Source organism: Balaenoptera physalus (assembly GCF_965194825.1).
Source record: "Balaenoptera physalus genome assembly, chromosome: 10".
Lineage (NCBI taxonomy): Eukaryota > Metazoa > Chordata > Mammalia > Artiodactyla > Balaenopteridae > Balaenoptera > Balaenoptera physalus.
The window spans coordinates 59190810-59207175 of NC_138889.1; the positions used below are offsets into that span (position 1 = coordinate 59190810).

A 16366-nucleotide genomic window follows, 5' to 3' on the forward strand; every position below is an offset into this window, starting at 1 on the left:
CATGTTCCCCTTTGTGCCCCTGGCTTCCTGCTGAGATGTACAACTGAGTGAAAGGTGTGATTTCTAAGGAATGAGTGCTGTAGCATGGAGACGGCACCCTCAGCTTTCCCAGATGGGCGCAGAGGTATCTGGGAAGGTCCCTCCCCTCAGAAACATCTCTTCCTCCAGCGCATCACCATCCTATGACCTGATATCAGACGTTGATCCGCTTTGGATAAAGTATTCATTTACACATTCATTCTTTCTTTTCCATCCTTAGAGATTTGTGTTGAGTGTGTCCTAAATACATAGCACTGTTCTGGTGTCATGGAGAATACAGAATGGAATGGTGTCAAGTACAGATCCTTCCCAAAGGGAAAAGGTTATCTAGGAGAAAGGAGAGGACGGGTACGCAAATGAACTAATGCATGATGGGTACATCACAGAAAATGAAGCATTGAGATTTGCCATCAAGAGGACTTGGGTTCAAATCTCAGCCCTGATTCTTATTTCTGAGTCACCATGGAAGTCACTCTGATCCTCTGAGTTTTAACTACAGGATAGGATAATAACACTGCACCTGGCTGCCATGAGGCTTATAAGAGGTAGCAGACTTGAAAGAACACAGTGCAGGACCTGGCACCGATCAATAAAGGGTTGCTAATCCTGAATAAGCGGCACCAGGGAGGTTCTGAGAAAGTGCTATGTGAGAGTTCATGTATTCAAGGAACAAATATTTACCAATTACAGACTCTGTGCCAGGCTCTGTGATGGGCATTAGGGATTTAGACAGGAAGCTCTGCCATGGACAAGACTGAGATCCACTAGGGAGTAGCAATGCTATAGTATGGTAAGAATGGCAAGTCGTTACATGTGTGCTGACGGAAGTCTGCTCTGAGCCAGTGGGGAGGAAAGGAGACAGTGGTCACTTTTACCCAGGGAAAATAAATAGGATAGATTTGCCTGAAGAGGCGATGCTTGAGCTAAGTCCTAAAAACTGAGAAGATTTTTGTTTGCAGATAAAGCACAAAAGGGTATTCCATGCGCAATACCACAGTGTTCTTTTTGTTTCTAGAACAAGCAACGGTTATCCCCTGAGATTTTGGAATTAGCTGCATTCTTTGTATGGAAAGTTCTTCCCCTAAATTTCCCGAAAGGGGACTTCTTGACATTTATAACCTGGTATTTTCTTATTTATTCCTTTGTTTATTTTATGTCTCCCCGACTAGAATGACAGGTCCAAGAGAACACAAGATCTTGGCTGTCTTTCTCTCCACTCTATCACAATGTCTAGAACATTGCCTAGCATAGTGTAGGTGTTCAATACATGTTTGTTGCCTGAATAAATAAATAAACAACAGGAGGCACAGGAGGGCCTACTGCAATCAAAGAACCATAAGCACACTGCCTGGTGCACAGCGGGCACTGAATTTTTTTCTCATAAAATTGAACAACAAGGAATACCTAAAGCATAGGCTGGAGGAATTGAGGTGGGAGATAACAGAAGAGGTGGCCTCTGAGCTGCTCACTGAAGGCCAAGAAGGATGACAATGTGATGGGGATGTTGGGAGGGGATCAGGAGGACTAAGTAAGATAACTTTTAAATCTCTTCCAACCTTGAGCTTCTAAGACTTTCTCCCAAACAAATCATCTCTTGCCAGCCTTCCGGGTCTCCTCGCTCACACTCCTCCTTTCTACTCCACTCTGTCTGGAGGCTGTAAGGACATCTGACACACCATTTCCTGCCAATGTAAATCATGGACTGATATGTGATGCTTGTTCTCAGTTTTTACCATCCCCCAGGTGGAGATGGCCCTATAACTCAGGGTGGAGGCCCCAAGCAAAGGCAGCCTTTCCACAGGATGGCAAACAAGGGGGAACTTGTTGACCCACCAGCACCTTCCTGGCCCTGCTCCCAGGTAATTTTATGTCCTCTGGTCCTGGATATGCTCCTTAGTTGGATGCACCTCAGTTCACTTGCTGGAGCACTGATGTGTGACTGTTTAACTGCCGCTGCTTCCTGTCCCAGGGATCCTGGGCCTCAGGGAGCATGGGAAAGAGACAAGAAAGAGAGCTTTATATGAGGTAAGCTTTGCCAGTCCTAATAAAGGCCAAAAACTAACTTACACTTATAGAGTGCTTAACAATTTACAAAGCCCTAGAGAACTCCTGTTCATCCTTCAAGACCCTGCACAAATGTTACCTCTTTTCACCCAACTTCAACTCCAGGTAGAGCTAATCCTTCCCTCCATTATAGCCCTTATTACCTTGTAACGAATTTATTTGAGTATGTGTCTCATTTCCTTCATCAAACCATTGGCTCCTTGGGGACAGATCTCTTCTCTCCTAGTAAAACACATTTCTTTTTTTCTTAAAAAGTAATTTTCATCATACATATTTTCTACTTATGAAAGTAATATTTATAGATATAATGATAAAAAATTGTATATATAAAAGTATAATGAAGAAAATTTTAAATCATTTACAATTTCATCACCCAGATAAAACCACTGGTACCATTTTGAGTATATCTTGAGCCTTTTTTTAGCATATAGAAAGTAAAAATGGACTATGTAATGCATGTGGTTTTATAGTCTGGCTTTAGCATCTATTCCATTGTGAACATAAACACGTCATTGATGGTTCTTCAAAAACATCATTTTAAATGGCTGCATTATTTTCATTTAATGAGTATACCACAATATACCTGACAATTTCCTCATTGTGGGACATTTGGACCAGTTACTTCTTTTTACTGTTTTACAAATAAAATAAATAGCTGTATACATAAATCTTTGTCTGCATCTTTGGCTATTTCCCTAAGAAAGATTCCTAGAAATGGAATGTCTAGGTCAGCTGGTTAAAACTCTTCAAAGGTTCTTGATGCTCACTGCCAAATTGCTCTGAGAACCAATCTACAATTCTACCAATGCATGAGCGTGCCTATCTCACAACGCCCTGACCTACATTTAGTATTATCCCATTGGGAATCTTTACCAAGCACCGTGTTCTTTTCACAATGCCACTCAAGGTGAGTAATTTTTTCTTAAACACACCAAAAATTATTCAACCACACTTAGAGTTGTCTTCTTCCAAGATATCAGCCTAGGAGGGTATATTTATTTGAACAGTTCTTCTGCTGCTTTTCCTATAATTTTGATTTGAAAATTGCCTGAAGAGCAGACAACCTGTTCTTTTGCATCTCAGTTGCAATACAATTCTGTCTTTGGGGAATGATTTTTTATTTTTGGCAATAGTCAAAAGCCATTTGGAACTCATGGTAAATGAGATGAGGAGCTGCAGCTGGGTTTGGGTCAGAAACGTTGTGTAATTTTACAGTCATGACATTGAGGTTTTTTGTGACTTGTGAAGGGTAGTCCCACAGGAGTTTTTGGGCAGTAGTGGCATCATCAGAACAAGTGCCAGGCCTCCCAGCATGATCATGCCAAAGTGGCTACATGCAAGTGTAGGCACAAGTCTAGCACGTGTAATTATGGGACCTCTTCTCATGACTTCATCGTTACTCTGTGTATAGCTCCAGGTACAGGTGTCAATTCATTTCAGAGCTGGTCCTATCCCACTCTCTCTCTTCATCAAGCCCACTTGAGCCTGATGTGACTCCAACACCAAGATCTTAGGGGCCAGTTTAGGGGGAGGGTGGGCCATGGCGAGGCAATGGAAAGAGCGTTCGGACTGCAGTCAGAAAGAGCTGGGTCTGAAGCCTGGCTCTGCCTTTTACCAGCCATGTGTTAGGCCTCATTTGTAGATGATTTTACTACACAGGATTGTTAGGAGAAATGGGGACTGCATAGAACCATACAGACATAGATACACACATACACACACGCACACTCACGCACACAAAATAGCTAACATGTATTGAGCACTTACTCTGTGCCCAAGTACTGTGCTTTACATGCATGTGGCACAGCCTGCTGTTTGGTCACCCAGAAGCCATTTCTCCCTTGCTCCCTCCCACCACAGCTCTCTCGTAGTTAGGGGTGATCGCATATGCCCCAGTTCTGGCCAATGAGATTTAGATAGAACTCTCCTGGGAGTTATTGAGAGAGCTTTTGCTTTCCTGATGAAACAGGACTGCGAAGTCGGAGCTGTCTTCCCATCCCCAACCCTTCCTGCTTTGAACTTGGAGGTGAGGGTTGGGCATCGCAGCCATTTTGTAATCGATGGAAAGACCAAAGGAGCACCTCTGTTATGTCAGAAAGTAACTACCTATTTGTTTAAGTCACTGTTAGTTATTGCTTACAGCTAATAATATTCTAATACACGTGCATAAAAAGTGTCCACACATAATAGATGCTCTATAAAGTGTTTCCATTTATACTCATATTCAAATATACTTCCTCCATCCAAACAACTAATGATATATTTTTTTTATTTTATTTTTTTTGTTTGTTTATGGTTGTGTTGGGTCTTCGTTTCTGTGCGAGGGCTTTCTCTAGTTGCGGCAAGTGGGGGCCACTCTTCATCGCGGTGCGCAGACCTCTCACTATGGCAGCCTCTCTTGTTGCGGAGCACAGGCTCCAGATGCCCAGGCTCAGTAACTGTGGCTCACGGGCTTAGTTGCTCCGTGGCATGTGGGATCCTCCCAGACCAGGGCTCGAACCCGTGTCCCCTGCATTGGCAGGCAGACTCTCAACCACTGCGCCACCAGGGAAGCCCACAACTAATGATATAAATGATGATCGTCTCATATTTATGCAGTAGTTGGCAATGTTCAAAAGGTTTTCACATCCATTTTGTCATTTGATCCTCACAACTCTAAGGAAGGGAACTTTTTATCCTAAAGATCCTTTTTAATTGCAAAAGGATATTTAAGAAGTATTTTAGAATGCTTATATGTTACACATAGGCTTGTCTTCTTTTCTTCCTTTTTTCCTTCCTTCTTTCCTTCCATGCCAGTCCTGGGCCTGTTTTTCTCAGACTCACCATTCAGCCTTCTTCTGCTCTGCCGTGCTCTGTAGCATAGGGAAGTTGATCCATTCAGGCTGTGAATCCAAGCTCTAAGACATCTGACTTTGGCCCAAGGGAAGTACTAGCAGGAGACTGGGGGTAGGTTGTGGTGGGGGAGGGGAGGCAGAGGGATGTCCCACCCCCCCCCCCCATAACATCTGCCTGAGGTGGTATTTCCAGCTACACATTTTCCATGGCTCCTGCTTCCACTGCTAGGGCTCCAGCTTCTGATCATGTGGCTCCTGGCTTCCATCTCCTGGTTCCTGGTCCCTGGTGACACTGCCTCCTCCCTCTGCCCCTTTGCCTTATGGGTAGCAGTGGTTTCCTTGATAAGCTCTGGGATGCCTCTCTGTCCCCTATCCTATCACCTGTGTAACCAGTCCTCCTCATTAAGGTCCCTTTACTGTAAATACTTGATGTGGCTTCTTTTTCCTCAGTTAGAGTCATTGATCCACATCACCTTTGTAGGGCGCCCACTCAGGGCCAGGCTCTGTGCAGAATGCACAGGGCAAGAGGCGCTCTAGTCTAAGGAGCAAAGTGAAAAGCCTCAGAATGTGCCAGTCTCTGCCATCACTTGGGCTTCTTCCTTCTTCCAGAGGCAAACCAAAGACAATGTGCAGGACCCTTGGTATGTCCCCTTCACTGCCCACTGCACGAGTGAGCTTGGGGGTGCTTCTGGATGGGGCAGAAATGCCTGTTGGCTTTCACTTCCTCCCAAGCAAATGCTTCTGAGAGACAGGGGCTCTCAGGCTCAGGACAGCCCATCTTCCACGACCTACGTTTTACTCCCTCCCCTTCTCTTCAAAACAGCCTTAGCTAAGAAGCAGGAAGAATCTTTTCCAGAGTATTTGCTTCAGCAAAATGCCAGGGGTGAATCATCCATAAAGGCTAATAATGGAGAGAAGCCAGAGGTACCAAGTCAACTTTAAGATGCCTAGATATCTTGCATGGGATTTTGCAAACAGACTGGACACAAAACCCATTTCCCCATTTAAAGTTTTATGGCTTTGGCAATTTGGACAACCATTCTGAGTTTCCATTTTCTTATCTAAAAAATGAAGACAATAAATGTCTTTCTCACAGAATGATTCCTTCTGATCTGGGAATTTCCAGAAACATGATCAACTATCCTAATATAGATGGGTTTCCCATCCCACCCCCTGCTACAGACACGTAGAGATGCTGGATGAACTATAACAGACGTCATATTTTTATTGCAAAACTTGAAAAATATAAAGAGAAATCCCCAGATATCAAAAATGAAAAAGAAATGAGAAACTCAAAGCCAGAACAGGTCATAGGTGATGTGCCTTAGCTGCCACAAGGATTTCACACTTAGCTATAGATCCTGAGATCTGCAGGCCAGGGTTCCACCGAACACTAAGGAGTAGGAGATGGGGCTCCGGTCCTGGGCAGGTGAGAAAGCTGGAACTGAGCCCCTTGCATACAGCTCTGACATTGGAAGTTCTGTCCCCTTCCATGAAAAGGAGACTGGAAAAACTCTACCCCAAGGTTAGAGAAGTTCAAGGAACCTTGATGTCTGAAGAGGCCTTGGGAAGGGAAGAAATGGCACTCAAGAGAAACAGAAATCCCAATCAGTGCCAAATGCATATGGAGGTTTAAATTTACTCTACCTGTATGTGCAGACAGCTAGTGAGATAAATTAACAGAAAAATTGGTCCAGAGCTTAAAATTCTTAGGTTAGGGCTGAAGTAAGACCTATTAAAATTCTTAGGTTTAGGCTGAAGTGAATTCAAAATAGCTCTGCAGGGATGTTTACCAATCCAGGGCTTGCAGAATCCACTAGAAAAAACAATCCCTGATGAAGCTGCTCCTGAAAAGTATCAAACCACATGAGGAAAGAAGTGAGCAAAATGGAGAGTCAACCAACACAACAAACTGGAGAGAAGAAGGGTTAAAATAGAACCATTTAAAAGAGACTATGGGTGGGAGGGAGTGTCAAGAGGGAGGGGATATGTGGATATATGTATACATATAGCTGATTCACTTTGTTATACAGCAGAAACTAACACAACATCATAAAGCAATTATACTCCAATAAAGATATAAAAAAATTAAACCTCTTTTCTATTCAACTATTAAAAAAAAAAAAAAAAAAAAAGAGACCTTGGGGACTTCCCTGGTGGCGCAGTGGTTAAGAATCCACCTGCCAACGCAGGGGACACGGGTTTGAGCCCTGGTCCAGGAAGATCCCACATGCCACGGAGCAACTAAGCCCGTGCACCACAACTACTGAGCCTGCGCTCTAGAGCCCGCGAGCCACAACTACTGAGCCTGTGTGCCACAACTACTGAAGCCCACGTGCCTAGAGCCCATGCTCCGCAACAAGAGAAGCCACCACAATCGCACCGCAACGAAGAGTAGCCCCTGCTCACCACAACGAGAGAAAGTCTGTGCACAGCAGTGAAGACCCAACTCAGCCAAAAAAAATTTTTTTAATTAATTAATTAATTAATTTTAAAAAAAGAAGAAGAAAATTCAATCTAGAAAAATAAGTTAGATGTAAGGAGGGGGATGCAAGTGAGGTGCTAGAGTCAGCTCTTATCAGCCCAAAGAGCGACTGTTAAATTTTAAGGAGTTTTGAGGACTGGTTGTAAAACACAGTCATTGCTAAAAATTAAATTATACAAACTTGCAATTAAATGAATTACTTTTAAAATAAAGGTAAAAAATCCTCACAATGCATCACTTCTTAATTATTTTACTATAATTTTTCTATTATCTATGCACTTGAGGTTATTATCTCCTACATCTATATGGTAGAAATACTATAGAACGGTGTGCTGCTATGCATCTTTTTCCTTCTCTATATTTCAGTGATGTCACATTGGTAACTTGAGTATTTGCACCTCAGAGCTCAACAAATGCTACAAGTCAGGGCTCCCTTACTCTTACTACATGAGAACTGGTTGTTAAACATCTATCAGCACACCACTGAACATAAGAAATAATGGTTTACACTGCTAGGTATATATCCAAGAGAACTGAAAACATACGTCCACAAAAATACTTGTACACAAATGTACGTAGCAGCATTATGTATAATACCAAAAAGTGGAACTAACTCAAATGTCCACCAACTAATGAATAGATAAATAAAATATGGTTTATCCATAAAATGGAATATTATTCAGGCATAAGAAGGGATGAAGGACTGATACATGTTCCAACATGGATGAACATTGAAAACATTGTGCTAAGTGAAAGAAGCCAGACACAAAAAGCCATATATTACATGATTCTATTTATATGAAATACCCAGAATAGGTAAATCCATAGAGACAGAAAGTAGATTAATGGTTGCCAGGGGCTAGGGATAGGAGGAATGGGCAGATTTCTTCTGGGGATGATGAAAATGTTCTAAAATTAGATAGTGGTGATGGTTGCACAATTTCGTGAATATGCTAAAAACTATTGAATTGTATCTTTAAAATGATGAATTTTATTGTACACAAATCATATTTCAATAAAAAGAAAGGACTAAAGAAAGGTAGGCAGAGAAATTGCTATTCATGTTTGTAAATCTAAATAAATTCTGGCTGTTAAAACATCTAATGGAGGGGGGGGTGAGTGGTTAAAAGTCAGTTGGAACTAAAATACTAAAAACCAAATTAAGTGGAAGATAGAGGGGGTGGAGAACAGAATTAAAGAACTCTAAAGTTCCTGAAATTTTCACAGTGTGCTAAAGATAGTGATTAACTTAACAATGTTAGGTTGAGTATGCACATTGATAACATAAGAACACCCACTGAAGGAATATAATTAGAATGTATAACTTCCAAACCACTAGTGAGACAAAAAAGGGAGTAAAGAAAACAACCAAAGTAAAAGAGGGCAGGGTAAGAGAATAAAGCAAATAAAACACATGGCAAAGGACAAAACAAAGGGGGAAAATATCCACAATATGTCATAAGAAGAAGAAATGTAAACATGCTTAAGAAAAGACAAAGATTCTCAGATTGGATTTTTAAAAATCCAGCTGTATGTTGGTTACAAGAATGCATTCAAAAGATAATGACACAGAAATGTTAAAAGGATGGGGGAAATATATTAGGCAAATACAAAATGAAATAATGCAACAGTAATAGATTTTAGGCCAAAAAGCATTATTAGGGATAGAGTCAAATGCCTTAATGATAAAAGAGACAGTTCATCAGGAAGATATAATGACCAGCACATATTTGTACCAACTGGAAACATTGCCTCCAAATATATAAGACAGAATTAAAAGGAGAAATGGACAAATCCACATAGTGGGAGATTTTTGACACATCTTCCTCAGTAGCTGATAGAGGAAGAAGACAAACTATTTGTAAGGCTATAGAAAATTTGAACAACGCAAAGATCATTTTTTCTTTCCATCTTTCCATACATCCATTCCTGGGCCTTGAAAGTTCCTCCTCCCTGTAGCTATACACTGAGTAAATTGCCAAGCCTTGTGGATTCTCACTGTGCAGTGGGCTTGTTCCCTGCCAGTACACTTTCATCCTGGAGTTAGTTCTTTGGCTCAGGCTTTAGTTGTCTTGCCTGAACCATTGTAATTGGTTCCTAATTGACCCCCCTATATTTATGGAGAACTGCCCAAATGACATGTGGTTCAGTAGTTTTATGTTGACACTATACATTTTATTGTTGGATTAAGCCAGACCAAAGGTACTAAAATATTTCAGTCCCAGTGGAGTCACTTTTACTGAACTGAGCTCTGGTGTGAAGCTATCGGCTATTTGGAGGGATGGTAAAGACAAAATCCTGGGAAACTCCCTCTGGCTGGTATATTATTCCAGGCACACAAAGTATCCTCTTTATGAGGAAATATTGTGAGGAAACATTCTGAAATCTGTACTTCGCTTATACAAGAGTTTGTATATATTTTATGGACACTAAATCATGTAACCAATATTTTCACTTTGCTAGGGTCACTAGAGAACTCACAGCCAAATTTGCTGGCTACTTTTAACAAGTACATAGTCCCCCCTTATCTGCTGTTTTGCTTTCTACAGTTTTAGATACCTGTGGTCAACTATGGTCAGAAAATATTCAATGGAAAATTCTAGAAATAAACAATTCATAAGGTTTTTTTAAAGTAATTTAATATTTTATTTATTTATTTATTTTTGGCTGGGTTGGGTCTTTGTTGCTGCGTGCAGGCTTTCTCTAGTTGCGGCGAGCAGGAGCTACTTTTCGTTGCGGTGCGCAGGCTTCTCATTGCAGTGGCTTCTCTTGTTGCGGAGCTCAGGCTCCAGGCACACGGGCTTCAGTAGTTGCAGCACACAGGCTCAGTAGTTGTGGCGCATGGATTTAGTTGCTCTGCAGCAAGTGGGATCTTCCCGGACCTGGGCTCGAACCCGTGTCCCCTGCATTGGCAGGCGGATTCTTAACCACTCCACCACCAGGGAAGTCCAACAACTCATAAGTTTTAAATTGCACACTATTCTGAGTAGCTTGATGAAATCTTGTGCCGCCTGCTCTATTCCACCCAGGATCCCCAACCATTAATGTCGTCCACTCCTGACATCCAACCATCAACGTTGTCATGATCTCAATGATCATCTCAGTAATCCAGTATCACTGGAGCAGATGATCCTCATCAATACATCAGAAAGTCAACAGTAGCCTAACAATACATCACAATGTCAACTTTATTCACCTCACTTCATCTCATCACATAGAGATTTTATCATCTCACATCATCACAAGAAGTGGGGTGAGTATAGTACAACAGGATATTTTGAGAGAGAACACGTGCACATAATTTTTATTATAGTATATCATTATAATTGTTGTTTTGTTATTGGTTATTGTTGTTAATCTCTTACTGTGCCTAATTTATTAAACTTTATCATAAGTGTGTATGTATAGGTAAACAGTACATACAGGGTTTAGTATTATCCATGGTTTCAAGCACCCAGTGGGGGTCTTGGAATGTATCCCCTGTGAATAAGAGGGGAGACTACTGTATTCAGAATAGTAATAGCCAATATTTATTGAATGCTTGCTCTGAACCAAGCACTGTTCCAAATGCTTTACATGTTAATCTATTTAATCCTCATCTCATTCCAATGAGATAGGACCATTATGATCCCCATTTAAAGATGAGGAAATGCAGGGGACACGGGTTCGAGCCCTGGTCTGGGAAGATCCCACAGGCCGCGGAGCGGCTGGGCCCGTGAGCCACATTTACTGAGCCTGCGCGTCTGGAGCCTGTGCTCCGCAACAAGAGAGGCCGCGATAGTGAGAGGCCCGCGCACCGCGATGAAGAGTGGCCTCCGCTTCCCACAACTAGAGAAAGCCCTCGCACAGAAACGAAGACCCAACACAGCCATAAATAAAAATAAATAAATAAATAAATAAACATTTAAAGATGAGGAAATTGAGGCCCAGAAAGATTACATAACTGGCCAAGGGTTTATAGCTAGTAAGATGGAAAGCTAGAATTTGAATCCAGGCAGTCTTTTTTCCAGAGTCCATACTCTTAACCACTATATGATATTACCTCTTTAAGTTTTATGATATGCATGCCTGTGTTCTAATCATAACCCCTAGCTCTATTAATTTTCTATGCTTATACTGTTGCTTCTGGCCCAGATGTAGTAATAGGGTTTGGACTTACCTCTGGACAAAATGTATGAAACAACAGTTTTTAAGACATTGGATATCAGACAACTAAAGATAGTGATTCCTAAGAGACAGGAAATAAGTGAAGTAAGCCCTATGATTGTCCCTGCTTACCTCCTGGAGAGGATTTCCAGGCCATGGTACCAAGGGAGTAAACTGAGGCAGAGCCCAGTAGTTTCCCTGAGTTCAGGAGATGGAGTGAGTAATCTGGGCTGGTCAAGGTGGTGAGTTCACAGGGAAGAATGCCTAAAAGAAGAGAGGTGCACAAAAAGGAAGCTGTGGCTATCTGCTGAGGGTCCCCCTTGAGTCTTCAGCATGCATGTGAGGAAACTACCTGAAGCCAGAAAAAGAACCATCCAAAAGAATTAGAAGGAACAATTCTTGGAGATCACACAGGTCCAGTTCCTGTTCCCAGCATTCAGAGTGGCAAGGCATATTTCACAAGGCATCAGATCGGCTTTGCCACAATAGTGGGGCAAAATTAGCCCTAGGCGAATTTAGTACTCTAGTCCCAACAAAGCTTAAAAGCTCTTTCCAAAAAGCCAGAGGGCCCATATAGAAGGAACCATGATGAGGGGGAAAAAATCAGTCAATTTAAACTGACCAAGATAGGTAGAATGGATAGATAAGGACATTAAAATAGTTATAACTATATTCCACATGATCAAGAAGCTAGAGAAAAGAGTGAGCTTGTTAAATAGAGACATGGATGATATAAAAAAAAGACCCAAATCCCAGTAGTAACAAATGCAGTATCACCTGGAGCAAATGATCCTCATCAATACATCAGAAGGTCAATAGTAGCCTAACGATACATCACAATGTCAACTTCATTCACCTCACTTCATCTCATCACACAGAAAGACAGATAAGGACATTAAAATAGTTGTAACTATATTCCACATGATCAAGAAGCTAGAGAAAAGAGTGAGCTTGTTAAATACAGACATGGGCAATATAAAAAAGACCCAGGGACTTCCCTGGCAGTCCAGTGGTTAAGACTCCGTGCTTCCACTGTAGGGGGCATGGGTTCTATCCCTGGTTGGGGAACTAAGATCCTGCATACCACATGGCACGGCCAAAAATTTGAAAAAAAAAAGACCCAAATGCCAGTAGTAACAAACACAGGCAGTGTCCATGTCCTGGTTTCTAAATACCATTCTCCAATAAAAGGAACCAGCGTTCTTTAGAGAAATGGTTGATTGCAGATCTGGAACAGGGAAAACGCAAGATGATCCTAGAGCATAATGTAATAGTAGAAAGTAAGGAAGTGTTCAGAAAACGAAAGGATGGAGCATGTCAAAGAGACACAGAAATCAACCTGAAAGGGCATCCAACGGCCAAAGCTGGAACAATTTGACCAATAAAATAAATAACATAGTATTGGATTATAATCCAAAATATTAAATAAATATACATGAGTCCAAACTGATATTAACAAATAAATTAGGGAGAAAAGACAACTATTCCATATAGGAGAATTCTGAATAATATATGCAGATACTCCCCTCCATAGGAGGTAGAACTTAATCACTCCCCTCTCCTTGAGTGTGGCCTGAACTTAGTGATTTGCTTCTAAAGAACAGAGTATGGAAAGGGAAGAATAGTCACTTTACAGTAGGAAAATCTAGCAAAACTACCTTAACCAAGTGTTTAAAGATAACATCACCAATGATGTTGTGTGGATATCATGTGCCCTCTAATTTGATGTAATAAGGACCCTTCACCTCTATGTTATTCTTTCCCCAAACCCATAACCCCAGTCTAATCATGAGGAAAACATCAGACAAACCCAAATTAAGGATATTCTATAAAATACATGACCAGTACTCTTCAAAACTTTCAAAGTCATTAAAAACAAGAAAAGAGTTAGAAACTGTAATGGGTCAGAAGAGAACAGGAGACGTAACAACTAAGTGAAATGTGATATCTTTAACTGGTTCCTGGAACAGAAAAAAAGACATTAATGGAAAACTGTTGAAATCTGAATAAAATGTGAAGTTTAGTTACTATTAATGTACCAATGTTGATATCAGTTTTGATAAGTGTACTATGGTAATGTAAGAAAATAACATTAGAAGAAACTGAAACTGGATGAGAAGCATATGGAATACTTTGAAAATTTTCTATGAATCTAAAATTATTCCAAAATTCAAAAGCTACTTTAAAAAACCCAAATCAAAGTTCTAGGGATAGAAACTACAATGTTTGAGATAAAAAATACATAAAATGGGATAAAAATAGATTAGATATTTCAGAAGAAAGGATTAGTAATTTGGAGACACAGCAATAAAAACTACACAAAAAGACACAACAAGATGGACTTCCCTGGTGGAGCAGTGGTTAAGAATCCGCCTGCCAATGCAGGTGACACGGGTTCCATCCCTGGTCCAGGAAGATCCCACATACCGCGGAGCAACTGAGCCTGTAGGCCACAACTACTGAGCCTGTGCTCTAGAGCCCGCGTGCCACAACTACTGAAGCCCACTTGCCTAGAGCCCATGCTCCGCAACGAGAAGCCACTGCAATGAGAAGCCCGCGCACCGCAATGAAGAGTAGCCTCCACTCGCTGCAACTAGAGAAAGCCCGGGAGCAGCAATGAAGACCCAACACAGCCGAAGATAATTAATTAATTAATTAATTCAAAAAAAAGACACAACAAGAGGAAAAAAAGACCAAAAAAATTGAATAGAGCATCATTGAGTTAAGGAACAACTTCAAGTGGCCTAACATACATGTAATTGAAGACCTTAAAGGAAGTAGAGGCAAAAAAATTCTTTTGAAGAAATAACAGCCATAAATTTTCCAAAAATGATGAAAACTTTAGGACCACAAATTCAAGAATCCCAGTGAACCCCAAGCAAAAGAAACAAGAAGAAAACTATACCAGGTCATATCTTAATAAAATTGCTAACGTCAGTGACAAAGAAAAGTCTTAAGAGCAGCATGAGAGGAAACAGTACATACAGGGGAACAAAGATAAGAATTACAGCAGACTTTTCATCAAAAACAATGTAACCCAGAAGATAGTGAAGCAAAATCTTTAAGATACAGAAAGAAAAAAAAAAAAAAGAATCGTTAACTTATAATTTGAAAATATCTTTCAAAAACAAATGTGAAAATGGGGAAAGAATAGTCTTCAACAAATGGTGCAAGGACAGCTGGCTATCCACATGCAAAAGAATGAAGGTGGGCACTTACCTCACACTATATACAACAACAAACTCAAAATGGATCGAAGACCTAAATATAAGAGCTAAAACTATAAAACTCTTGGGAGAGAACATAGGGGGAAATCTCCATGACTTTGTCTTTTGCAATGGTTTCTTAGCACAAGCAACCAAGGGAAAAAATAGATAAATTAGACTTGATCAAAATAAAAAACTTTTGTGCATCAAAGGACACTATCAAGAAAGTAAAAAAACAATCCATGGGAATTCCCTGGCAGTCCAGTTGTTAGGACTCTGCACTTCCACTGCAGGGAGCACTGGTTTGATCCCTGGTTGGGGAACTAAGATCCCACAAGCCGTGCAGGTTAGCCAAAAAATAAAATTAAAAAGTATTTTTTTTTTAAAAAGAAAAAGTAAAAATACAATCCACAAAATGGCAGAAAATATTTGCAAAGGATGTATCTGATCAGGGTTTAGTATCCAGAATATATAAAGAACTCTTACAACTCAACAACAAAAAGACAAATGACCCAGGACTTCCCTGGTGGCGCAGTGGTTAAGAATCTGCCTGCCAATGCAGGGGACACGGGTTTGAGCCCTGGTCTGGGAAGATCCCACATGCCACGGAGCAACTAAGCCCGTGTGCCACAACTACTGAGCCTGTGCTCTAGAGCCCATGAGCCACAACTAGTGAGCCCACATGCCACAACTACTGAAGCTGGCGCACCTAGAGCCTGTGGTCCACAACAAGAGAAGCCACCGCAATAAGAAGACTAGGCACTGCATTCAAGAGTAGCCCAGCTCGCCGCAACTAGAGAAAGCCCACGCACAGCAACAAAGAACCGACACAGACAAAAATAAATAAAATAATAAATTAAAAAAGACAAGTGACCCAAATAGAATGGGCAAAAGACTTGAATTGACATTTCTCCAAAGAAGATACACACAAGGGCCAAAAAATACATGAAAACATGCTCAGCATCATTAGTTACTAGGGACATGTGAATCAAAACCACGAGATACCACTTCACACTCATTAGGATGGATATAGTAAGAAATGAAAAGTGTTGGAGAGAACGTGGAAAAATTGAATCCCTCACCTCGTACACTGTTGGTGGGAATGTAAAATGGTGTAGTTGTGGAAAATAGTCTGGTGGTTCCTCAATAAGTTAAACATATAATACCACATTACCCAGCAATTCCATTCCTAGATATGTACTCAGGAAAATTAAAAACAGATGTTTAGGGACTTCTCTGGTGGCGCAGTGGTTATGAGTCCACCTGCCAATGCAGGGGACACGGGTTCAAGCCCTGGTCCAGGAAGATCCCACATGTTGCAGAGCAACTAAGCCCATGCGCCACAACTACTGAGCCCGCGCCTAGAGCCCGTGCTCCACAACAAAAGAAGCCACGGCAATGAGAAGCCCGTGCACCGCAATGAAGAGTAGCCCCCACTTGTTGCAACTAGAGAAAGCCCGCATGTAGCAATGAAGACCCAAGGCAGTTAAAAATAAATAAATCAATTTATTAGGAAAAAAACAAAAAAACAGGTGTTTAAACAAAAACTTGTACACACGTGTTCATAGCAGCACCACTCATAAGAGTCAAAA

General features: G+C 41.1%; 1 protein-coding gene across 5 annotated transcripts in view; it reads right to left on the reverse strand.

The window, feature by feature from the left end:
- LOC309668263 (uncharacterized protein) overlaps positions 1-16366 on the reverse strand; it is a gene marked incomplete at its 5' end in the record, with an annotated part of 49868 nt that overhangs the window by 21578 nt on the left and 11924 nt on the right. For 2 of the 5 annotated variants that reach the window (XR_014268170.1, XR_014268171.1), the window contains 2 exons: positions 2247-2325; positions 11701-11832. The exons of 2 other annotated variants lie outside the window; for them this stretch is intronic. Coding sequence is in view for 1 of the 3 variants with exons in the window: in XM_082477860.1 (XP_082333986.1) it covers positions 11817-11832 (16 nt within the window). Of the gene's footprint in view, positions 1-1872; positions 2020-2246; positions 2326-11700; positions 11833-16366 lie in introns of all 5 variants that reach the window. One more of the 5 variants, XM_082477860.1, reaches the window with a different exon arrangement.